At 37.0% G+C, this 25,135-nt stretch overlaps 1 protein-coding gene across 27 annotated transcripts in view; it reads right to left on the minus strand.

Moving 5' to 3' along the window:
* LOC105478710 (CDC42 binding protein kinase alpha) overlaps window positions 1-25,135 on the minus strand; it is a 330,193-nt gene that overhangs the window by 24,155 nt on the left and 280,903 nt on the right. For 26 of the 27 annotated variants that reach the window (XR_011614991.1, XR_011615009.1, XM_011736411.3 and 23 more), the window contains 8 exons: window positions 19,316-19,397; window positions 17,273-17,489; window positions 16,392-16,454; window positions 14,638-15,231; window positions 12,025-12,122; window positions 9,182-9,266; window positions 2,913-3,036; window positions 2,099-2,216 (listed from right to left, as the gene is read on the minus strand). Coding sequence is in view for 25 of the 27 variants with exons in the window: in XM_011736411.3 (XP_011734713.1) it covers window positions 2,099-2,216; window positions 2,913-3,036; window positions 9,182-9,266; window positions 12,025-12,122; window positions 14,638-15,231; window positions 16,392-16,454; window positions 17,273-17,489; window positions 19,316-19,397 (1,381 nt within the window). In the remaining 2 variants the exon portion in view is untranslated. Of the gene's footprint in view, window positions 1-2,098; window positions 2,217-2,912; window positions 3,037-8,639; window positions 8,830-9,181; window positions 9,267-12,024; window positions 12,123-14,637; window positions 15,232-16,391; window positions 16,455-17,272; window positions 17,490-19,315; window positions 19,398-25,135 lie in introns of those variants that run through there. The other variant, XM_071081598.1, reaches the window with a different exon arrangement.

Here is a 25,135-nt window from a genome sequence, read left to right on the forward strand (position 1 = left end):
TATCTATCACAACTTAAAAAAATTCTTTAAGGTATTTTGTGCCTGACATTCCACCTTCCACAAGGAAAAACAACAGGCTTTGGACTCTATAGTTATGGTATGTTTACTTCTGAGGACCAGACTCAGGACTTTAAGCAAATGTTCCTAATGGGAAAAGAATGGAGAGAAATCTGAGATCTCACTACCAGGAAAAGGTTAAAAAAAAAAAAAAAAAAAAGTATAGCTTTTAAACATGATAGAAAAGTATAACAGTTTTAATATTTCATGTGCTCGACCTGAAAATTTTTAAAAGTACTATATCAAGATAAGCTGTAATCTAGTTTTGCACTTTTTAAATATTTACTCAGCAGAGCTAACCCTATTCCAAAAACCTAAGTGATTAATGAGGCTGGTTTGAACTCCATAAGAAAAGTACATTACTATGAATATATGATATTTTGATATTATTGGTACTGGTAGTAAGAATGTCACATTCATTCATAAGCAAGCAGAGCCAACTGATGAACTGAGATATTTACAATGAAGAACTCAGACTTGAATGCAGATTTTTTTCTCTTCCTATGAAATAAATGCAAACCTCCCTTTAGAAAGTGTTTTTTTAAATTTAAAGAAACTGGACTGCACACCGAACTATATTATCAATCAATTTCTGTCAGTAATAGATGTTTATATCTTCTATCACTGTAGTGTTGATAATGTGGTTTAATTAAGACAGATTTCCTTAGAGAGCAATTGGGGTCAAGATTCACAAATCATCTCCCAAATTGCCATGAAATATGAATTATATTTAAAATTCTGTGCAAAATTTAGCAGCTATCACTACCAATCAAAAGGGTCATTTTTACAGTTTTAATAGTATGTTGAGAGAACTATGGTACTGAAATGTACAGAGCCTGGCTAATTCCACTAATATTCTTAATTTAAACATGACAAGTCTCAGAGCCTAATCTTCATATTGTTAAAACAGAATAGTTCTCCAATGTTGTACTTTTTTCTCTTTTTTTGAGATACAGTCTTGCTCAGTTGCCCAATGCAAAGCCAATCATAGCTCCCCACAGCCTCAAACTCCTGGGCTCAAGTAATCCTCCCACCTCAGCCTCCCGAGTAACTAGGACTATAGGCACACATTACAAAGCCCAGTTATGTTTTTATAGAAATAGGGTCTTGGTCGGGCTTGGTGGCTCATGCCTGTAATCCCAGAACTTTGGGAGGCTGAGGTGGGAGGATCACAAGGTCAGGAGTTCGAGACCAGCCTGATCAACACGGTGAAACCCCATCTCTACTAAAAATACAAAATTAGACGGGCATGGTGCTGGGCGCCTGTAATCCCAGCTACTCAGGAGGTTGAAGCAGGAGAATCGCTTGAACCTGGGCGACAGAGGTTGCAGTGAGCTGAGATCACACCATTGCACTCCAGTCTGGGTGGCAGAGCGAGACTCCATCTCAAAAAAAAAAAAAAAAAAAAAGAAATGGGGTCTTGCTTATGTCGCCTGGGCTGGTCTTTAACTCCTGGCCTCAAGCAATCCGCACGTCTTGGCCTCCCAAAGTGCTGGGATTACAGGCATGAGCCACCACACCCGGCCTATGTTATACTTTTTCATGTACAACTGACCAGGTAATGTTTGTAACTCGGCAAAGGAAAAAGATTTAATTTCACAACTATCGGACAGATGTGACCATTAATGAACAAGCTAATGTGGTTCTCTGGGAAGAAAAAAAAAAAAAAAGAGTAGGCCAAATATCTGTATTGATTTGCTAATATGTAGTGAAATTTTAGTGATTTGGTAACCACATTCCAAATTTGGTATAGAACCTCTCCAAATCTGGTAGTTTCTTCCACCAACAATAGTAAACATAGGCATGGGAGAAATTCTCCAATATGGAACTAAATAAGAACTTGATTTGTTTGGCTTTTGACAGATGTCTAAATTTTATGTTTTGTTCATCAGGTATGTCATCATGTATCTTAGACATATTGTGGTATACTGAGAGAAACATTTCCTCATTACATTCACATATCCTTTGAAGTTTACGCATAAGCCTGTTTATATTCCCCCGACATCTGCACTTTTTTACATTCACTCTTAATTCCTCTTACCATGGGCAGATCTTTAAGGATCTGTATTCCATCTCCAGGACCCATGTGTGCTATGTGGTTAAAATTAGTTGGATTAGAAATTAATTTATTTCTCATTTCTGGATCTCGTAGCATTTCCCTGTAAAACAAAGCATCTGTTTAGACACTGTTTCCATAGTTAATTTATGTAGCTTATGAAAAAAATTAAGCACACTTAATTTTCTTAATAAAAATACAACTGTTAAATCACATTAATAAGAATATAATTAGAGTAACAGAATATACTCAATTAAAAATTTACTTCCTTAGAATGTTTTGTTTTAAATTTTAAATACAAGATCTTATTATTTTAGGTGGAAAAGTAGAGAGGGTCTTTTCAAATACTTAAGACATCAAAGAAGCTCTATTTTACATATAATTCTGAACATTTTATGTATCTCTTTAAAAATGGTAACACTTCAATCCTACTTCTGTTTGCTCATGAAGAGAAAAGTCTGAACTTCTTAGACATATACAGGTTTACTGTATGCACAGCTATGTCCTATGCTTATACTGTAGAAAGGTACACAATCCAAAAGTATGACTATTCCATATTCATAGAGAAGTGAATAAGGTGAATAAAAATATGGTACTTTAATCCGGTGCATACTCACAATTTTGAGAATATTAATTAAAATGAGACAGAGAAGTTACATTCATTATTGCAGTTTTTGACACCACAGATGAATGAGATTTTCAGATACCCAATTTTCCTTCCAAATCAAATATAGTATCATCACCAAGTAGTCCCAGATGTACAAGCAGGCATGGATGATAGTACAGGTTAAATATCTACCTCCTCTGCTGCATCCTTTCCTCTTCTGGGACTCTGAAGGAATAACGCCGCTTATTGTTAATATTTCTAACCATTTGTTTCCGACTATTATCTGATGTTTCAGGAACTACCAGTTCGTCCCCTTCTGTTAAAACGAAAAAATACAAACGATAATGATGTTCTTTAAACTGTTAAAATGCTTTTTATCTATTAACCTCCAAGACAGTACAAACAATGATAGTACAAGTATATGCAATTCTGGTTTTTAAATGTTGGGTTGATAACCACAGTAAATAATATTTAACAGAACCTATGTAAACAGATAATATGCTGAAAGTAAACATAGCTTACAAAATATACTTTCATTTTTACTTGATTATAAACATAGTATGGCATAATTTTACTAGAAGAAAACTGTCCTTGCCTTGGTGTTCTGTCACTCTAATCAGCCACCCCACCCCACCTCAGTATCTCAATACTGTGTTCTCTCTCCCTCTAGGTATTGATTTCAATGGCTTAGGGTGTTGTTAAAGAGCTACTATTGTTACCCTGAGCAGTAATCAGGCATAAATGGTAAACAACAATAACAACTATCTTTACATAATAAAAAAAATTTCCTTTGCAAGGTTTAATCTATGAGACATGGAGTTATAAAAGGTAAGAATCTGTCACTATTTCCCCTCTTCTAATCTTGGGGGTAGATGTTTAATCATATACACCTAGCAACCCAGTGACAGTCTTATCCGATGTCAGTTTTAATATCTAGAAGTAAACAAAACTGTCTGCCAGGGACTCCCAAAACATGCTGAGCTATGTGAAAAGAAGAAAAAAATAGACAACTGTATCCATATAACACAACAAAGGGTGTCATTATCTAAATAAGATAAGGAAAAAGAGGAAAGTTTAGAAGTTTTCAACACCCAAAAAGCTGAAGTGAGAAGGAGGAGGTGGGAAGAAGCGAAATGAGCCTATAAGAAAATAAAGGTGATAATTAGCAAAAGTGCAACATGATACTCGTGGCATAATAATATGGCTTAGGCAGACTGCTTTCCTAATAATACATATTTTAAAAATAGAATTATTATTATTTATTTTTTTGAGGCAGGGTCTTGCTCTGTTGCCCAGGCTGGAGTGTAGTGGCACCATCACAGCTCACTGCAGCCTCAACCTCCTGGGCTCTAGTGATCCTGCTGTCTTGGCCTCCCAAAGAACTGGGATTACAGGCACATGCACCACCATGCCCAGTCAAAGAATAGAGTTTTTGAAGTGAATGATAATGTGGGACACAAATTTGGAATTTGAGAATTATGAGGGTAAAGCAGGTCTTGGAGACTTAGGGTAGCAATGGGAGATTTTGGACAGACAGAGGGCTGCAGGAACACTGACTCTTAAGAAATGACAGAGAAAGCAAAACACAGAAAAAGAAAGAACCTCTTGAGATGCGATTTCCTTCCTTTGTCAAAGAAAAAGACAACTACATTAAAATTTTGTCAGGTCCCTCTTCTCCAAGATCTACCTCTACTCTTAGCCTAGAGTAGAAAGATGAAAAAGCATGGGAAGAGACAAGTCAGAGTAAGTTTTGTCTTACAGACACATAGTGGGTATGAACACATTTAAGACCAGCATAGTCACACACAGTGAGAACAGGGTGGAGCCAATCTTATACAAATATGTGGAGTTCCTCTAAGAAACAGAATACAGGCATACCTTGGAGAAAGTGCAGGTTCAGTTTGAGACCACATAATAAAACAAGTATCAAAATAAAGCAAGTCACACAATTTTTTTGCTCTTTCAGTGCATATACATTATGTTTACATTATACTGTAGTCTGTTAAGTGGGCAACGGTACATGTCTAAAAAAAATAACATACATACCATAATTTAAAAATGCTTTATTGCCAAAAAATGCTAACAATCATCTTCACCTCCATGAGTCGTATTCTTGTTGATAGTAGGAGGGATGTGGATAAGCTGCTGACTGAGCAGGCTGGTGGTTGCTGAAGGTTGGAATGGCTGCAGCAGTTTCTTAAAGTGAGACAACAATAAAGTTTGCCACACTAACTCCTCCTTTCACAAAACATGGTTCTTCGTAGCATAATGATGCTGTTTGACAACATTTTACCCACAGTAGAATTCCTTTCCAAACTGGAGTCAATCCTCTCAAACCCTGCCTCTGCCCTATCACCTTAGTGTATGTAGTATTCTAAATATTTTCTTGCTTTTTCAACAATGTTCTTAACATCTTCACCAGGAGTAGATTCCATTTCAAGAAACCATTTTTTTTTTTTTTGCTTACCCATGAGATACAACACCTTATCCAATCAAATTTATCATGCGATTGCAGCAATTCAGTCTCCACTTCTAATTCTAGTAGTTCTTTTGCTCTTTTCACCACATCTGTAGTTATTTCCTTCACTGATGTCTTGAACCTCTAAAAGTCATCCATGAGTGCTGGAACCTGCTTCTTCCAAACTCCTGTGAATATTGGTATTTTGTCCTCTTCCCATGAATCACACATGTTCTTAATGGCATCTAGAATGATGAATCCTTTCCAGAAGGTTTTCAATCTATTTTGCCCAGATTCATCAGAGGAATAACTATCTATGGCAGCTATAGCCTTATGAAATACGTTTCTTAAATGATCAGACTTGAAAGTCAAAATTACTCCTTTGTCCATGGGCTACAGAATGGATACTGTGTTAGCAGATGTGAAATTAATCTCCTTGTACATCTCCATCAGAAATTTTGGGTGACTTAGGTGCATTGTCAATGAACAGTAATATTTTGAAAGAAGTCTTTCTTTTCTGAGCAGTAGATCTCAACAGTGGGCTTAAAATTTTCAGTGACATCCTGTAAACAGATATGTTGCCATCCAGACTTTGTTGTTCTGCTTATAAAATATAGGCAGAGTGGAGTTACCATATTTCTTTTTTTGTTTTTTTTTTTGAGATGGAGTTTCGCCCTTGTTGCTCAGGTTGGAGTGCAATGGCGCAATCTCGGCTCACTGCAACCTCCACCTCCCAGGTTGAAGCAATTCTCTTGCCTCAGCCTCCTGAGTAGCTGGGATTACAGGCATGCGCCACCACACCTGGCTAATTTTGTATTTTTAGTAGAGACAGAGTTTCTCCATGTTGGTCAGGCTGGTCTCAAACTCCTGACCTCAGGTGATCTGCCTGCCTCAGCCTCCCAAAGTGCTGGGATTATAGGTGTGAGCCACTGTGCCCAGCTGAGTTACTGTAACTCTTAAGGGCCTAGGATTTTTTCGAATGGTAAATGAGCACTGGCTTCAACGTAAAGCCACAAGCTACAATAATCCCTAACAAGAGTCAGCCTGTCCTTTGAAGCTCTGAAGCCAGACATTGACTTCTCTCTAGCTATGAAAGTCCTAGATGGCATCTTATGGAAGTCTGTTTTAGCTAAACTGAATTTTGTATTGTTCAGTGTAGCCACCTTCATCAATTATCTCAGCTATGTCTTCTGGATAAACTGCTGCAGCTTGTACATCAATACTTGCTGTTTCACCTTGCATTTTTATGTTATGAAGATGGCTTCTTTCCTTAAATCTCATGACCCAAACTCTGCTAGCTTCTTTTCTACTGCAGTTTCCTGACAGCTCTCAGCTTTTATAGAATTGAAGAGAAAGTTTTGCTTTGGATTAGGCTTTGGCTTAAGGGAATGTTGCAGCTCACAGTCTATCCAGATCACTAAAACTTTCTCCATAACAGCAATAAGGTTGTTTCACTTTATCATTCATGTGTTCTCTGTAGCAGCACTTTTAATTTTTTTCAAGAACTTTTCCTTTGCACTCATGACTTGGCTAACTGTTAAGAGGCCTAGCTTGCAGTCTATCTTGACTTTCAATATGCCTTCCTCATTAAGTTTAATCATTTCTAGCTTTTGATTTAAAGTAAGAGATGTGCGACTCTTCAGTTGAACACTTAAGAGTCTATTGTAGGGCTATTAATTGGCCTAATTTCACTATTGTTGGTTCTCAGAGAATAGAGAGGCCCAATGAAAGGGAGGGAGACCAGGGAACAGCTGCTTGGTTGAACAGTCAGAACACACACATTTATCAATTAAGTTTGGCATCTTATGTGGGCATGGTTTGTGGCACCCCAAAACAATTACAATAACTTCAAATTTGGATCACTGATCACAAATCACCATAACAGACAGAATAACAGTGAAAAAGTTTGAAATATTGCAAGAATTACCAAAATGTGAAACGGAGACATGAAGTCAACACATGCTATTGGAAAAATGGCGCTGAGACTTACTGGAGGCAGGGTTACCATAAACCTGCGATTTGTAAAAAATGTAGTACCTGTGGAGCACGATAAAGTGCCACACAATAAAATGGGGGTATGCCTGTATAAAACTAAGTATGGGTCTTGGAAGTGAAGTATCTAAAGTTTACATTTCATTAACTTCACGAGGTATCCATCTCTGAATGAGAATCACCTTTAAAACCTGAATATCCTTTCTTAAGTCATAATGGAATGTACTCTTAGCATAGATTCCTGCTATGTTCACCAAGAAACCTCTGGTTCCAAGACAACGTACCAATGCACTGAACCAGAAATCAAGCAATTTTGTGTATTCTAGTACTTATAACATAAAAACACACCAACAAAATAAAACAAAACCAACAAAAATAATCACAGAAAACTTCTGATGGATTTTTTTTGATAGTAGAAAAGACAAATTTATTGGAGGAATATGGGGTAGGTGGGAAAAAACCATTAAGATAATAATTTCATGGCCAGGCACTTTGGCTCACACCTGCAATCAAAGCACTTTCAGAAGCCAACGTGGGTGGAACACGAGGTCAGGAGATGGAGATCATCCTGGCCAACATGGTGAAACCGTCTCTACTAAAAATACAAAAAAATTAGCTGGGCATGGGGGTGCGTGCCTGTAATCCCAGCTACTTAGGAGGCTGAGGCAGGGGAATCGCTTGAACCCAGGAGGCAGAGGTTGCAGTAAGCCAACATGGCACCACTGTACTCCAGTCTGGCAACAGAGTGAGACTCCGTCTCAAAAAAAAAAAAAAAAAAAAAAAAAAAAAAAAAAAAAATTCACTACCCCAAAATAATGCGTCTAAACGTTTTAATGTGTTTTCTTGAAGCCAATATTTTTACTTATATTTGTCCACTTAAATTATTTTAAATACTGGCCGGGCGTGATGGCTCAGGCTTATAATCCCAGTACTTTGGGAGGCTGAGGCGGGCGGATCATTTGAGGTCAGGAGTTCAAGACCAGCCTGGCCAACATGGTGAAATTGTCTCTACTAAAAAACACAAAAGATTAGCTGGGTGTGGTGGTGCACACCCATAATCCTAGCTACTCAGGAAGCTGAGGTGGGAGGATCACTTGAACCCGGGAGAAGGATGATGCAGTGAGCCAAGATTGTGCCACTGCACTATAGCCTGGGCAACAGAGTGAGACTCCGTCTCAAAAAAAAAAATTATTTTAAATACATAATGTACCATAAATACATCCTCGCTAACAGACCTGCCATAACAGATCAGAAATTTACAAATACTTCTATAATACAGAAATTTGCTGCTATGACACAAAAATGACTTTATTATGTAGAAGAGGGTACTATAATAATATTTGTTAAAACTGAGACTTTAACTGTTTGGACACCCTGACAGGCAAACAACATTTAATTCTATGTGAGCAGTCTCCCTGGCATTTTATGTGTGGTATGTAATAACATGTGTGACAGTCTCACCTCAATATTTTGGTCACTGACCAAATATCCTCCCCTCCTGTCTGTAACACTCTGGGTCTCCATTCCCTCTCCTGGTTCCAGGCACTCCCGTGACTCTCCTCTCTTTCCTGCTTCTTCCTATGCTGACATCACCACTTCCGAAGTGCTAGGCCCTGTACACTGGCAGGCGATATGCTCCTGAAGACATATTCCTCAACTCTAGATGAGTGTTTATAATTTTAATGTTACAAATTTTGGTTAGGTTCTACAATATTGAAAATACAGAAGATATAATCAGCTACACTTTCTCTACTTACCCAGGTACTCCACAGAAAAATAACAAGGTACATTAGAATCAAATACTTACACGAGCTTGAACAGAATGACTTTTTGCTTAGTAATTTATTCTAATATATTAAGAATGTGACTAGCCAACATCATAGACTTGGAGTAAGATACACCTGTGTTGAAATCTGGACTCTGGCACTTACTATTAATGTGACCTTGGGCAGGTAGCTTAGAAATAATATTTCCAATGAAGCTATCCCTATGAATATATATATTTTCTTACCTGCCATCTTATTTTTGAAATATATTAATCTAATGGTCTCCAGCCCTAAAAGATTTAATGATCCTTCATTGTTTAAGGGTCGAACCTAAAATAAAAAACAAAATTAGTATTTTGACAAAACCTTTAAAAACTAAATTATAAAACGTACGTCCTGCTTATAAAGTACACCTTATTAAGACTTCTTGCTTATCTACTTCAAAATACAGCCCTCTCAGAAAAATCAACAATAATTCTGACTGGAAAGGTATAATACTATCTAATTTGAACAAACAAACTTACAATGATAACATTTTAAAGGAAGGCTATCCTAGGCAAATGAACAAATAAGTAGAAGTACATTTAAACCTTAGACATTTTAAAGCCATTAATGACCAGTTATACTAAGAAGATATCAACATGGCTGATTTATGAATTCTTACTATCAAAAACTAAATGCATAGATATGATGGAGATGGAAGGGTAGATCACTGGGGAAAGGAGGGACTGTCAATAAATAGTGATTGAACAACTGGTTATATGGAACCAATAAAATAAAATCTCTACTTCACACCATACACAAAAGCATCAATTCCAATTGGATTAAAAACAGAAATGTAATAGGCTGAGCTTTACAATGTTTGGAGGTTGGGTACATAAATTTAAAAAAGATTAAAAAAAAAAGGTAAAATGTTTGGAGGAAAATAGAATGTATATTATGACTTTAAGGTAGGAAAGAGTTTCTTAAACAGGAGAAAAAAGACAAACATAAAGGAAAAGAAAGATACATTTAACTACATTAAAATCAGTAACTTCTGTTCAGCCAAATACAAATGAATGAATAGGTCACAAAGAAGAAAAAGATTTACATATCCATTATTAGCCAGTATCCACAATGTATAAAGAATTCCAATAAATAGGAAAAATGTGGCCAATCCAATAGCAAAATGAGCAAAAAGCATGACCAGGCATTTCATGGAAGAGGAAATATGAATGATGAATAAACATACAAAAGACTTTCAACTACACAGTTAGTTAGGGACATGCAAATTGAAACTTCAACGAAATACTACTTTGTAACCATTTACAAAACCTATGAATCCTGACAATGGAAAGTACTAGTATGTGGATAAGAATTCCTTTACGCTGTTGATGGGAGTACTGGTTGGTACAATTACTTTGGAAAATAATATGACACTATCTCATAAAGCTGAATAACTGAACTCCCTATGTCCCATTGATTCTGCTCCTAGGTATATGACTGAAACTCCTGAAAACTATTCCAAAAAACATATGCAGCAACATCACAATTGCAAAAAGCTAGTAAATAATTCAATGTCTACCCATCAGGGAACAGATAAGTTCACGCAACAGAATATTTTATAGTACTGAAAAGCAATAAACTACGGTATATGTAACAACATGAATGAATGAGACTTGGTGGATGAGTGAAGAAAGCAAGATAGAAAATGACTATATATTATAACATTTTTATAAAACTCAAAACCAAGCAAAACTGAAAGATATATTATTTATGGATACTTAAATATGCAAAAATTCTGTATTTTAAGAAAAGCAAAGGAATGATAAGCACATGATGCAGTTTGCAGTTATATGAGTGATGTTCTGATTCTCAGGTTAGGAGGTAGGTTCATGAGTGATCAGTTTATTATTATCCCTCACAAAGGCCATATATTTATTCTTTCACATATATTGCAAAAATTACATGATAAAAATCAAATAGGGCTGGGTGCAGTGGCTCCCGCCTGTAATCCCAGCACTTTGGGAGTCAGAGGCAGGCGGATCACTTGAGGTCAGAGGTTCGAGGCCAGCCTGGCCAACACGGTGAAACCCTGTCTCTACTAAAAACACAAAAATCAGCAGGGCATTGTGGTGTACACCTGTAGTCCCAGCTACTCGGGAGGCAGAGGTGGGAGAATCGCTTGAACCCAGGAGGCGGAGGCTGCAGTGAGCCGAAATCATGTCACTGCACTCCAGGTTGGATGACACAGCGAGACCCTGTCTCAAAAACAAAAACAAAAACAAAACAAAACAAAAAACAACAAAAAAACCCCACAGAAAAGTAATAATGACCAGTCCAAATTTACAAACTAGAGTATATTTTAGTTGCTTCAGATAATCTGGCAGTATTTATAAGAGCTTTTTAAACTGCCATTATGATTTTAAATGGGAGCTAATTTTGAAATATCATCTCAGCGACTTTCACGTATTCTCTAAACCCTGTCCCCCAACTAATCATACATGCTATATATATATCACATCTATCTACATGAAACTATTGCTCTTCATTTTTGCAAACTAGCAGTTCTATACTTGTAAAAATTCTCTGTGTTATGGAAACATAGGATTATAAATTAAGAAAAATATTACATTTTATTAGGAATATATGAAATCTTTATTTTTCAATTATGAGACACTTAAACAGTTTTGGTTCTAAGTTTAACCACTTTTCTAGCCTGTTAAATCTGTCCTCACAAGATTAAACACTGGGTGAATAACAGTTATAATTCATAATAATCGTGTAGTCTCTCAGAGCTCCTTAATCCAAAAGTGGAAGATAACACTGACATTTTATTTTAGGTTGTAGGATATATTCTAGTTGTTCATAATAATAGCAATCATACTTTGCATAAACCAAATATAGTAAAATTAGTATGGTTTTAGCTAGGCCTAAGGAAATTAACCAACTTTATTTCTGTTTCTATTTTCTCACTCTTAGCTAAGTCCCAAACAGCCAATTACACATGCCACAAAATGTTGAGTTAATAAAAAAAAATTACTATGTAGTAATTTAGTGTTTTCACTTATACTCAGTTGGCTTAGCCAACATTTTAATGTTAAATTACCTTTTTGAGAGGAAGAGTCTGAATCCATTCCATGGAGTTCACATCAAAGATATCAACTGCATTTTCACTGTACACCGAGAGATATGGTGCATTGTAACCTGGGAGAAGAGAAGGAGGGGGCAGCTTGTGGATTACTTTTAACTATTAAACCCCAAATATTTTGAAAGGTCTACACTAAATAACTGTAGAGTGGAATCCCACCCAAATCCTATGTGGCTATCATATAGTAGCCAAATCAAAATATTTTTGAAGCAAATAGAACTTATATCGTAAATGAAGAACTGGCACACCAATGTCAGATTATATAGCCATTATAATATAGACGGATTTTGTAAGCACCAGGGGTATACTATTTCCCTGCCCAACATGAGTTCTATAAAGGAATTTCATTATATTTAAAGTATTTGATTCCTAAAAGTAGTTAAGTTATTGACAGTGAATCAAACTTAGAAAGCAGAGAAATCTCCAGGTAAGTGTTCTAGTCCCTGTTAAGAAAGTATAATAAAGCACTGTAGCATAGTTACATGAATAGGGTAGATGCTCAATATATACTTGTTGAAAGAATGAATATCAACAAATGAATATCAACACAAGCAAAGAAAGATTCAGTGGTTTACTTAAACTAAGGTTACAAAGGGAATTATTGGCAGAGCTATACAAAAAAGTCAGACATTCCAACTCTGACTCTACATTAGAATAATCATAATTATTACCTGACTCAGTTACAAAACAGCATTTATTCTATTGATAAGAAAGAGAGTGTGAGAGTGTGTGTGGGTTTGTGTTTTTAGAGATAAGGTCTCATTGTGTTGCCTAGGCTGGAGAAAAGTGGCATGATCATAGCTCAAGTGATCCTCCCACCTCGGCCTCCTGGGTAGTTGGGACAACAGGCATGCAACCACTACACCTGGCTAATTAAAGAAAATTTTTTATAGACACAGGTTCTCGCTATGTTGCCCAGGTTGGCTGGGAACTTCTGGCCCCAAGCAATCCTCCTGCCTCAGTCTCCTGAAGTGCTAGGATTACAGGTGTAAGCCACTGTGCCCACCTAAGACTGTATTTTTCAGAAGAAATATTAAAAATAGTTAATTCCCAAGATCTGCAGTTGAAAAGTTGGAAAGACAAAAACAACAACAATAACAAGAAAAAATAGTTAAATCTTTCATCCCAGGATGGAGGGTGGGGAAAAAATAAGTCTGGATGGGTAGAACTAGACGTATTTTTCTTTTGTCCTGTTTATGCAGACTTTCTGATTTTTCTGTAATAAGCATGGATTGTCCTGCCAAACTTTCTTGCAATGAACCTCTAACCTTGACTAGACCCATACCCATAACTCCTCCTCCTACCTTGTTACAAATGAAGAGGTTTTACTCCTCCTTTCCCCAAGTAATTCATGCACCTGTCTTCTGAATTTTGTCCTCTCTGGTCTTCTTGGCGGTCTTACTCTATTTCCCATATAGACAACTGTTCCACATAGTTCCCTAGGGTTTTTTTTCCCTTCAGCATTTTAACATGCTCAAGTATTTTTCATTAAAAACAAAACAGTATGGATGAAATACTTCTCCTATGTGGTTCTATAGAACTCTCTACTTCTGCTATCATAGCACTTACATTCTACTGCAACTACTTGCTTTATCATGAATCTTTTCCACTGCACCCATGCTCTGTGGGGGTAAGACTGTTATCTATTTTACTCATTGCTGTAACTATATTCAATGGCACATATTCAATAATGATTGGAATATTCAATAACCAAAGTATTCCATAATTAAAAGTATTCAATAAGGCTGGGTGTGGTGAGTCAAGCCTATAATCTCAGTGCTTTGGGAGGCCAAGTTGGGAGGACTGCTTGAGGACAAGAAATCGAGACCAGCCTGAACAACTAATGAGATCATCTCTACAAAAACAAAAAGTAAAAACAAGCTGGGCATGGTGGTGTGCACCTGTTGTCCCAGCTACTCGGGAGGCTAAAGTAGGAGGATTGCTTCAGCCCAGGAGTTGGAGGCTGCAGTGGGTTATGATGATACCACTGTACTCTAACCTGTATGACAGAGGAAGACTCCATCTCTCTCTCTCAAAAAAAAAAAAAAAGTATTCAATAATTTATTACATCTTCATATTTCTTGAAGGGGTAAAATAAGCAATTATAAATATCTACCCATCTAGATAAAAATGGAAAACTGAAAAACACCTCTTATAGATGCTATATTATACCTTTACATACCTGATTAAATAATTCTCTTGGTAACTACTTCTCCAGAATAAGTTCTGTGAGACACTGATGCTTACAAGCACCATATTTTGGGGGACCATTAGATAACAATTTAGGGTTATTTCAAAATACGACATGGGGTAAAAAATCCATCTTAGTGAAATATTCCACAGAAAGATGTTTTGTTTAAATCACGTGCATGCTAATGCTGGCCCTGTTTGCCCTGGCCTAATTACGTATGGTTTTTACATCAACAACATAATCAATACTGAGGAAAAGCATTAAGAATGACTTTTTGAAAAAACTGTTATTAATAATGACAACACTTGGGAGATGAAGTGGAAGGGAAAAGGAAGGAAAGAGACATAAATGTAAGACAGTCATAAGAAAGAGAATCTTACAACAAGAGGAAGGATTTGCTGGCCACATCAATTCCTGTTGTCTAGATCTTCGGCCCTGGCAGTCAGTATATATCCCAATGCTGTTAAAACACAGCAGATATTCTTTACTGGAGATCTCAACTGCGCAGATAGCATCCATTGGTTGATGTGCAATAAATGATAGTGTATGGTCATTTGAATGGAGCATACTGTATGGACTTCCTTCTCCATTCAAAGGGTATCTTAGAAATCCTGACTGGAATCCCACACAGAGTTGTTCACTGAAGATTGCCATCCACTGGACATTATATGGGACTTGAATTTCCTTAAATTTTCTGTGACGAGTCTTGCTCTGAAATAGTTCATAACAGAGGACCTGCCTTTTCATAGCCACACACAGGCATGTGAGAGCTCCATGGCGCACCTTTCCAGAAGTTATGGTTTGACACCCTTTAGTTTCTGCCAGCTTGTAAAAATCGGTCTCTCGCCCATCCAGTGCTGACAGAGGAAAAAGTCGTACATGACGATTTCGTCCTGAGATCACAGCAACAAGCTGATCATTTGGAATGAGTTCAATCTGATGAATCTTCTTATTATCACCAACTCGAATAATTTCTAAACACAAAGAATAATAAATCAAAATTTTATTGATTCATCATATCCCAATTATACTCAAAAGGATGTAAGTCAACTTACAGATGCACACACGGAAGAATAAGAGATCAGAAGTCACAGGAAAAAAAGATAATCAAACCCATCATAAGATAATTTAACTCACCTATAGTACGTATTGAGTCCTAAGATTTCTGGCAGCCAAGGCAAACCCCAAAGGATTCTTGTGTAAAAGTATGCCAAATCCTCAAGGAAAACTTTTTTACTGGCACTAAATTCTAGGGAACATCACCATGGGATTCCCGTTTTTAAAAACAGAGAACTCACTTTTCAGAAGTTTTTATATAGGTAACAATGCATTGTCTTAAATGCACTGTTTTCCCATGATCTAAGTTGATATAAAGATAAAACTTAGAATATTATATTTATAAATACCAAGTTATATTGGTTTCTCTTTATTTCACCCAGCATTTAGTTTTTCCCTAGAAGAAAAACCTCCAAACAAACACAGTTTAATAGCTGTTGTCTCTTTTGATACTAACAGAACAATATGAAAATCAAGTTGTTTATTTTTTTTTCATGTTCCATCTTTAGAAATGCAATCTGGGCTGGGTGCGGTGGCTCATGCCTGTAATCCCAGCAGTTTGGGAGGCCAAGGTGGGTGACTGGATCACCTGAGGTTGGGAGTTCGAGACCAACCTGGCCGACATGGAGAAACCTCGTTTCCACTGAAAATACAAACTTAGCCAGGCATGGTGGTGCATGCCTGTAATCCTAGCTACTGGGAGGCTGAGGCAGGAGAATCACTTGAACCTGGGAGGTGGAGGTTGCAGTGAGCCAAGATCACGCCACTGCACTCCAGCCTAGGCAGCAAAAGCGAAACTCCGTATAAAACAAAAAAGAAATGCAATCTGAGTTCATACAGAACTGTTAAATAAAATGATATAAGAAAGACAACACACATTTGAAGTTTTAAACCTCAGGGGGACTACAGAAATTTAAAAATAATCTTTTAATTTATAAACATATCAAATTAGGTCTGGAAAATTTTAGTCACAGGATAAATAAGAGCAAATCCTGCTCTTTGTAGAATTTAGAATCTAGAGTTAAAATTTTTTTTAACACATGATTGAAAATTACTCAAAAAAAAAGTTTTCTCTTACCATCTTTGGTGACATGTACAACAAATAACCCTTCTTCGTTTCCCAAAGCAATTCTTTCATGATCTATGTAAGACATGAATATGAAAGATTTTTATTAGGAAAAAACCATGTAATGCTAATAAACCAGATGTTAAGAACATTTGGTGCAAAAAATGGAAATAAAATAAATTACAATAACAGTTTACACTATTTCTTTCAGATTATACTGGTAAATCTCTCATGTCTTCTAAAATAGAATAATTATTAAAGAATAATCCATATCAATACCTACAAAAATAAGTAAATGTTTAATAAACGAAACAAAATGAAAAACCTAAGTTGTTCTACACTTCTTGTTTTGGGAGGTAAAAATTGTGAATGGCATTTGAACCGTACTCATTAAACTTTTCAGTATTCATGGAAAGTAACAAAAGAGTTAGATGCATACACAGGAAAACAGCAAAAATTTAAACCTACAGACACAGAAACTGCCATTTGTTAAGAGGACTTCTTTTATGCAGGGCACTCTGTGTTATGTATTCCATCTTATTTAAACTTCCCAATAACCTCAGCAAGGTAATTATCATCTATATTTTATATACTAAACTCTAAGAAACTAACTTGTTCTAAATCACACAAGCAGAAAATAGATTGGTAGGCTAATGTTTACCACTGTTGTTTTTTCAGGAAAAAAAGGCACTTTGAAAGTGTACTTATACTCCTGCTTACTGAAAAACAAAGATCTGATATAGGTCTCATTCATTCAATAAACATGTACTGAGCATTTGTGATACGATGCATAGTATGTTGGACACTGGGGATTCCTAGATGAAAGCCAATCCCTGTTCGCAAGTAGATTAGTCAACAATTATAATAATATGATAAATGTTATAAATTCATACCTATGATTGCGGCTGCCTGGGTTGTTTTAATGAGGGGTAGAGTGCTGTCATAAGCCTCTTTGGGAACATAGACTGAGCGGTCTCTGAATTTGTTTTTCTTCAAAATCTTGTGCAATTCACTCAGCACTCCCACCCACTTACTCTTCTCATTCTCACTGTCTGCTAGCATCAGGATTGAACATTTGTTATTAGATGCTGAGAGCTGGGAAGCTGTGACCTAGAACAATTTAATCAATAATCATGACATTAGAAAACAGACACCCTTTATGCTAGTTTCATGATTATGTTAGTTTGCTTAGCACTCACCAATAAAATGAGCATTCATTAAATGATACCGTTACTGGAGTTTAGCTATTCCTAATCAGAATAACTACCTTTAGCACTAGATTACATGACAAAGCAAAGGTGACAGGTATCATTTGAAATGTTTGTATCATTTTCATTTTCCTTCTATAAAATTGCCAGAACACTATCACTAAAGAGGCATTAAATACACTCATATATAACAACAATAACTGACATTTATTGAGTAAATACTGAGCACTGGGTAGATCTAAGCACATTACAAGTATTAACTCATTTAACTCTGTTAACATCGTCATGAGATAGGATGTACTGTCATTATATCCTTATATTATATATGAAACAAATGGTGATGCAAAGAAATTAAATCATTTCTCCAAGGACACACAGGTAGAAATCTGGGATCTTGTGCCCATGCTACTAAGCACCACACCATACTGACTTGCAACTTGTTTTAAGAAGTCAGAAGTGCTCAGAAATATATTCGCTGTTACTTCACAACAATAACTCACATCATCGTTAAGACTTGATAATTTAAATTAGTATTTAAATGAAGGTTTATCATTATACAAACAACACTATCAGAGCAGTTTTAAATTTTACCTATATGAATTCCTTATGATAAGTAAAGAATTCCTTATTAAGTAGCAGTGACAATAAAATCACACTACGCAACTCAGTTATCAGTAAGTGGGCCTCTGTAGGCTCCCTTGGTGGCTGGGAGGAAAATAAATAGTTGTCAGTCTGGGAACTAAGAGACTAAGTATAATCTTTGCCTGACCTTCCTTAGATACAAGGTTCACAGAGAAATATAGGGAGATAGGCATAACTACTAGGCAGTAGTTTTTTTTTTTTTTTTTTTTAATCTCTGTTGTCTTAATTTACCAACTCAAGATTGCATCATGGCAATAGCCGCCAAAGATTGCTACCAACAAGTCCTCCTAAGGAATTCCATTCTTCTCGTCAAGAGGTGGAGTCTATCTCCCCTCCTCTTAAATCTGGGCTGACCTCATGACTTGCTTTGACCAATAGAATGCAGAAGGGTTATTATACCTGTTTTGGGCCTAGTCCTCAAAGGGCCTGGTAGTTTCTTTTGCTCTCTTAGAAGCCAGCCACTGGGAGCTCAGCCAGCCTACCTGATGACCACAGACCACATGGAGCGAGTTCACAAAGAGGAGAACTGAGATCACGCAGCTAACAGCCAGCACCCAGATGTAAGAGCAAGGTCATTAGATGTTCTGGCCCCAAATGAGCTGAATGCAGTCACATGAGTGACACTAGCTGACACCACAAGAACTGTACAGCTGGTCCACAGAATAGTGAAAAATAATAAATCATTGTCGGTTTAAGCTACTAAGTTTTGGAATGGCTGTTACGAAGCAGTAAGTATTTTTAATTTTTAAAGACAGACATTTTTATTTTTTTAAAAAACTTGAGAAACCTCACACTTATCTCATTTTCCATCTGGTAGTATTTATTTAAAACTGAATTGGAACTAAAAAATATTATCTACCAGGAAGCATATTTTATAAGCCATATATTGATGCTTTCTCCAGGTCTTTCACTAATTAAATATTTAGCACCAATTTTCTATACCCTCAAGTACTGGATGACATGGAATATATAAAAGAATGTAAGATTTAGTTTTACTTATAGTGAATTTATGATTTATATAGGGAGGCAAAATACACTCATTAAAAACACATAATTCAGTGATCACATTATAGTATACACACTTACCCTAAATATACAGGGTATATCTTTTCGACTTGCATGGATAACATCAGAAGCCAACACTGAACTCACAGAAAATTCTTCATCCCTGAAAGAAAAGCAAAGCATTAAAAGTATATGTGGCTATGTGTGTGTGGTTTGGGGTGTGTATCCAAATAACACATATGGAGCAATACCCAAAGCTTAACTGCACCAAACACCCAAATTTAATTTTTTAAAAAATTTAATTCTTCCCCATTGTAATTAATAGTGCCCCAAATAATTTATCAAGAATAACTTCCTAGTGGCATATTATACAAGAGATAGAAATCATTGCTGGCTTACCCACAGTTACAAGGCCAGTTAAGTATACATGTAGAACTGGGATTTGAACCCTGGTAGGTCTCTGGAGCCTCCATGGACCCTCTTGCCTCCCATAATAAATCTTAAATGCCCTCAACCCAGCTCATGTTACATTTCATTGTTCCTTCAACATCTAAAACATATTTCCTCCACAATAATATCTTCTGATTCCCTTAATTTTGTTGTTGGTACCATGACTCCCTTAGTCTTTTTTTTTTTCTCTTTTTTTTTCTTTTTTTATTATTATTATACTTAAAGTTCTAGAGTACATATGCATAACGTGCAGGTTTGTTACATATGTATACTTGTGCCATGTTGGTGTGCTGCACCCATCAACTCATCAGCACCCATCAACTCGTCATTTACATCAGGTATAACTCCCAATGCAATACCTCCCCGCTCCCCCCTCTCCATGATAGGCCCCGGTGTGTGATGTTCCCGTTCCCGAGTCCAAGTGATCTCATTGTTCAGTTCCCACCTATGAGTGAGAACATGCGGTGTTTGGTTTTCTGTTCTTGTGATAGTTTGCTGAGAATGATGGTTTCCAGCTGCATCCATGTCCCTACAAAGGACACAAACTCATCCTTTTTTTTGGCTGCATAGTATTCCATGGTGTATATGTGCCACATTTTCTTAATCCAGTCTGTCACTGATGGACATTTGGGTTGATTCCAAGTCTTTGCTATTGTGAATAGTGCTGCAGGAAACATACATGTGCATGTGTCTTTATAGCAGCATGATTTATAATCCTTTGGGTATATACCCAGTAATGGGATGGCTGGGTCATATGGTACATCTAGTTCTAGATCCTTGAGGAATCGCCATACTGTTTTCCATAATGGTTGAACTAGTTTACAATCCCACCAACAGTGTAAAAGTGTTCCTATTTCTCCACATCCTCTCCAGCACCTGTTGTTTCCTGACTTTTTAATGATTGCCATTCTAACTGTGTCTGTGAGATGGTATCTCACTGTGGTTTTGATTTGCATTTCTCTGATGGCCAGTGATCGTATTTTTTCATGTGTTTGTTGGCTGTATGAATGTCTTCTTTTGAGAAATGTCTGTTCATATCCTTTGCCCACTTTTTGATGGGGTTGTTTTTTTCTTGTAAATTTGTTTGAGTTCTTTGTAGGTTCTGGATATTAGCCCTTTGTCAGATGAGTAGATTGCAAAAATTTTCTCCCATTCTGCAGGTTGCCTGTTCACTCTGATGGTAGTTTCTTTTGCTGTGCAGAAGCTCTTTAGTTTAATTAGATCCCATTTGTCAATTTTGGCTTTTGTTGCTGTTGCTTTTGGTGTTTTAGACATGAAGTCCTTGCCCATGCCTATGTCCTGAATGGTATTACCTAGGTTTTCTTCTAGGGTTTTTATGGTATTAGGTCTAACATTTAAGTCTCTAATCCATCTTGAATTAATTTTCGTATAAGGAGTAAGGAAAGGATCCAGTTTCAGCTTTCTACTTATGGCTAGCCAATTTTCCCAGCACCATTTATTAAATAGGGAATCCTTTCCCCATTTCTTGTTTTTCTGAGGTTTGCCAAAGATCAGATGGCTGCAGATTTGTGGTATTATTTCTGAGGGCTCTGTTCTGTTCCATTGGTCTATATCTCTGTTTTGGTACCAGTACCATGCTGTTTTGGTTACTGTAGCCTTGTAGTATAGTTTGAAGTCAGGTAGCATGATGCCTCCAGCTTTGTTCTTTTAACTTAGGATTGTCTTGGCAATGTGGGCTCTTTTTTGGTTCCATATGAACTTTAAATCAGTTTTTTCTAATTCTGTGAAGAAAGTCATTGGTAGCTTGATGGGGATGGCATTGAATCTATAAATTACCTTGGGCAGTATGGCCATTTTCACGATATTGATTCTTCCTATCCATGAGCATGGTATGTTCTTCCATTGGTTTGTGTCCTCTTTGATTTCACTGAGCAGTGGTTTGTAGTTCTCCTTGAAGAGGTTCTTTACATCCCTTGTAAGTTGGATTCCTAGGTATTTCATTCACTTTGAAGCAATTGTGAATGGAAGCTCATTCATGATTTGGCTCTCTGTTTGTCTGTTACTGGTGTATAAGAATGCTTGTGATTTCTGCACATTAATTTTGTATCCTGAGACTTTGCTGAAGTTGCTTATCAGCTTAAGGAGATTTTGGGCTGAGACAATGGGGTTTTCTAAATATACAATCATGTCATCTGCAAACAGGGACAATTTGACTTCTTCTTTTCCTATCTGAATACCCTTGATTTCTTTCTCTTGCCTGATTGCCCTAGCCAGAACTTCCAACACTATGTTGAATAGGAGTGGTGAGAGAGGGCATCCCTGTCTTGTGCCAGTTTTCAAAGGGAATTTTTCCAGTTTTTGCCCATTCAGTATGATATTGGCTGTGGGTTTGTCATAAATAGCTCTTATTATTTTGAGATACGTTCCATCAATACTGAATTTATTGAGAGTTTTTAGCATGAAGGGCTGTTGAATTTTGTCAAAGGCCTTTTCTGCATCAATTGAGATAATCATGTGGTTTTTGTCTTTGGTTCTGTTTATATGCTGGATTACGTTTATTGATTTGCGTATGTTGAACCAGCCTTGCATCCCAGGGATGAAGCCCACTTGATCATGGTGGATAAGCTTTTTGATGTGCTGCTGGATCCGGTTTGCCAGTATTTTATTGAGGATTTTTGCATCGATGTTCATCAGGGATATTGGTCTAAAATTCTCTTTTTTTGTTGTGTCTCTGCCAGGCTTTGGTATCAGGATGATGTTGGCCTCATAAAATGAGTTAGGGAGGATTCCCTCTTTTTCTATTGACTGGAATAGTTTCAGAAGGAATCGTAGCAGCTCCTCCTTGTACCTCTGGTAGAATTCAGCTGTGAATCCATCTGGTCCTGGACTTTTTTTGGTTGGTAGGCTATTAATTATTGCCTCAATTTCAGAGCCTGCTATTGGTCTATTCAGGGATTCAGCTTCTTCCTGATTTAGTCTTGGAAGAGTGTAAGTGTCCAGGAAATTATCCATTTCTTCTAGATTTTCTAGTTTATTTGCATAGAGGTGTTTATAGTATTCTCTGATGGTAGTTTGTATTTCTGTGGGGTCGGTGGTGATATCCCCTTTATCATTTTTTATTGCATCTATTTGATTCTTCTCTCTTTTCTTCTTTATTAGTCTTGCTAGCAGTCAATCAATTTTGTTGATCTTTTCAAAAAACCAACTCCTGGATTCACTGATTTTTTGGAGGGTTTTTTGTGTCTCTATCTCCTTCAGTTCTGCTCTGATCTTAGTTATTTCTTGCCTTCTGCTAGCTTTTCAATGTGTTTGCTCTTGCTTCTCTAGTTCTTTTAATTGTGATGTTAGAGTGTCAATTTTAGATCTTTCCTGCTTTCTCTTGTGGGCATTTAGTGCTATAAATTTCCCTCTACACACTGCTTTAAATGTGTCCCAGAGATTCTGGTATGTTGTATCTTTGTTCTCATTGGTTTCAAAGAACATCTTTATTTCTGCCTTCATTTGGTTATGTACCCAGTAGTCATTCAGGAGCAGGTTATTCAGTTTCCATGTAGTTGAGTGGTTTTGATTGAGTTTCTTAGTCCTGAGTTCTAGTTTGATTGCACTGTGGTCTGAGAGACAGTTTGTTATAATTTCTGTTCTTGTACATTTGCTGAGGAGTGCTTTACTTCCAACTATGTGATCAATTTTGGAATAAGTGTGATGTGGTGCTGAGAAGAATGTATATTCTGTTGATTTGGGGTGGAGAGTTCTGTAGATGTCTATTAGGTCTGCTTGCTGCAGAGATGAGTTCAATTCCTGGATATCCTTGTTAACTTTCTGTCTCGTTGATCTGTCTAATGTTGACAGTGGGGTGTTGAAGTCTCTCATTATTATTGTATGGGAGTGTAAGTCTCTTTGTAAGTCTCTAAGGACTTGCTTTATGAATCCGGGTGCTCCTGTATTGGGTGCATATATATTTAGGATAGTTAGCTCTTCCTGTTGAATTGATCCCTTTACCATTATGTAATGGCCTTCTTTGTCTCTTTTGATCTTTGATGGTTTAAAGTCTGTTTTATAGAGAATAGTATTGCAACCCCTGCTTTTTTTTGTTCTCCATTTGCTTGGTAGATCTTCCTCCATCCCTTTATTTTGAGCCTGTATGTCTGTGCATGTGAGATGGGTCTCCTGAATACAGCAAACTGATGGGTCTTGACTCTATCCAGTTTGCCAGTCTGTGTCTTTTAATTGGACCATTTAGTCCATTTACATTTAAGGTTAATATTGTTATGTGTGAACTTGATCCTGCCATTATATTAACTGGTTATTTTGCTCGTTAGTTGATGCAGTTTCTTCCTAGCCTCAATGGTCTTTACATTTTGGCATGTTTTTGCAATGGCTGGTACCGGTTGTTCCTTTTCATGTTGAGTGCTTCCTTCAGGGTCTCTTGTAAGGCAGGCCTGGTGGTGACAAAATCTCTAAGCATTTGCTTATCTGTAAAGGATTTTATTTCTCCTTAGCTTATGAAACTTAGTTTGGCTGGATATGAAATTCTGGGTTTAAAATTCTTTTCTTTAAGAATGTTGAATATTGGCCCCCACTCTCTTCTGGCTTGTAGAGTTTCTGCTGAGAGATCTGCTGTTAGTCTGATGGGCTTCCCTTTGTGGGTAACCCGACCTTTCTCTCTGGCTGCCCTTAAGATTTTTTCCTTCATTTCAACTTTGGTGAATCTGGCAATTACGTGTCTTGGAGTTGCTCTTCTCGAGGAGTATCTTTGTGGCGTTCTCTGTATTTCCTGAATTTGAATGTTGGCCTGCCCTACTAGGTTGGGGAAGTTCTCCTGGATGATATCCTGAAGAGTGTTTTCCAACTTGGTGCCATTTTCCCCCTCACTTTCAGGCACCCCAATCAGACGTAGATTTGGTCTTTTTACATAATCCCATACTTCTTGCAGGCTTTGTTCATTTCTTTTTCTTCTTTTTTCGTTAGATTTCTCTTCTTGCTTCATTTCATTCATTTGATCCTCAAACGCCGATACTCTTTCTTCCAGCTGATCGAGTCGGTTACTGAAGCTTGTGCATTTGTCACGTATTTCTCATGTCATAGTTTTCATCTCTGTCAGTTCGTTTATGGCCTTCTCTGCATTAATTATTCTAGTTATCAATTCTTCCACTCTTTTTTCAAGATTTTTAGTTTCTTTGCGCTGGGTACGTAATTCCTCCTTTAGCTGTGAGAAGTTTGATGGACTGAAGCCTTCTTCTCTCATCTCGTCAAAGTCATTCTCCGTCCAGCTTTGATCCGTTGCTGGCGATGAGCTGCGCTCCTTTGCAGGGGGAGATGTGCTCTTATTTTTTGAATTTCCAGCTTTTCTGCCCTGCTTTTTCCCCATTTTTGTGGTTTTATCTGCCTCTGGTCTTTGATGATGGTGATGTACTGATGGAGTTTTGTTTTGGGTGTCCTTCCTGTTTGTTTGTTTTCCTTCTAACAGTCAGGACCCTCAGCTGTAGGTCT

This window comes from Macaca nemestrina, chromosome 1, assembly GCF_043159975.1.
Source record: "Macaca nemestrina isolate mMacNem1 chromosome 1, mMacNem.hap1, whole genome shotgun sequence".
NCBI lineage: Eukaryota > Metazoa > Chordata > Mammalia > Primates > Cercopithecidae > Macaca > Macaca nemestrina.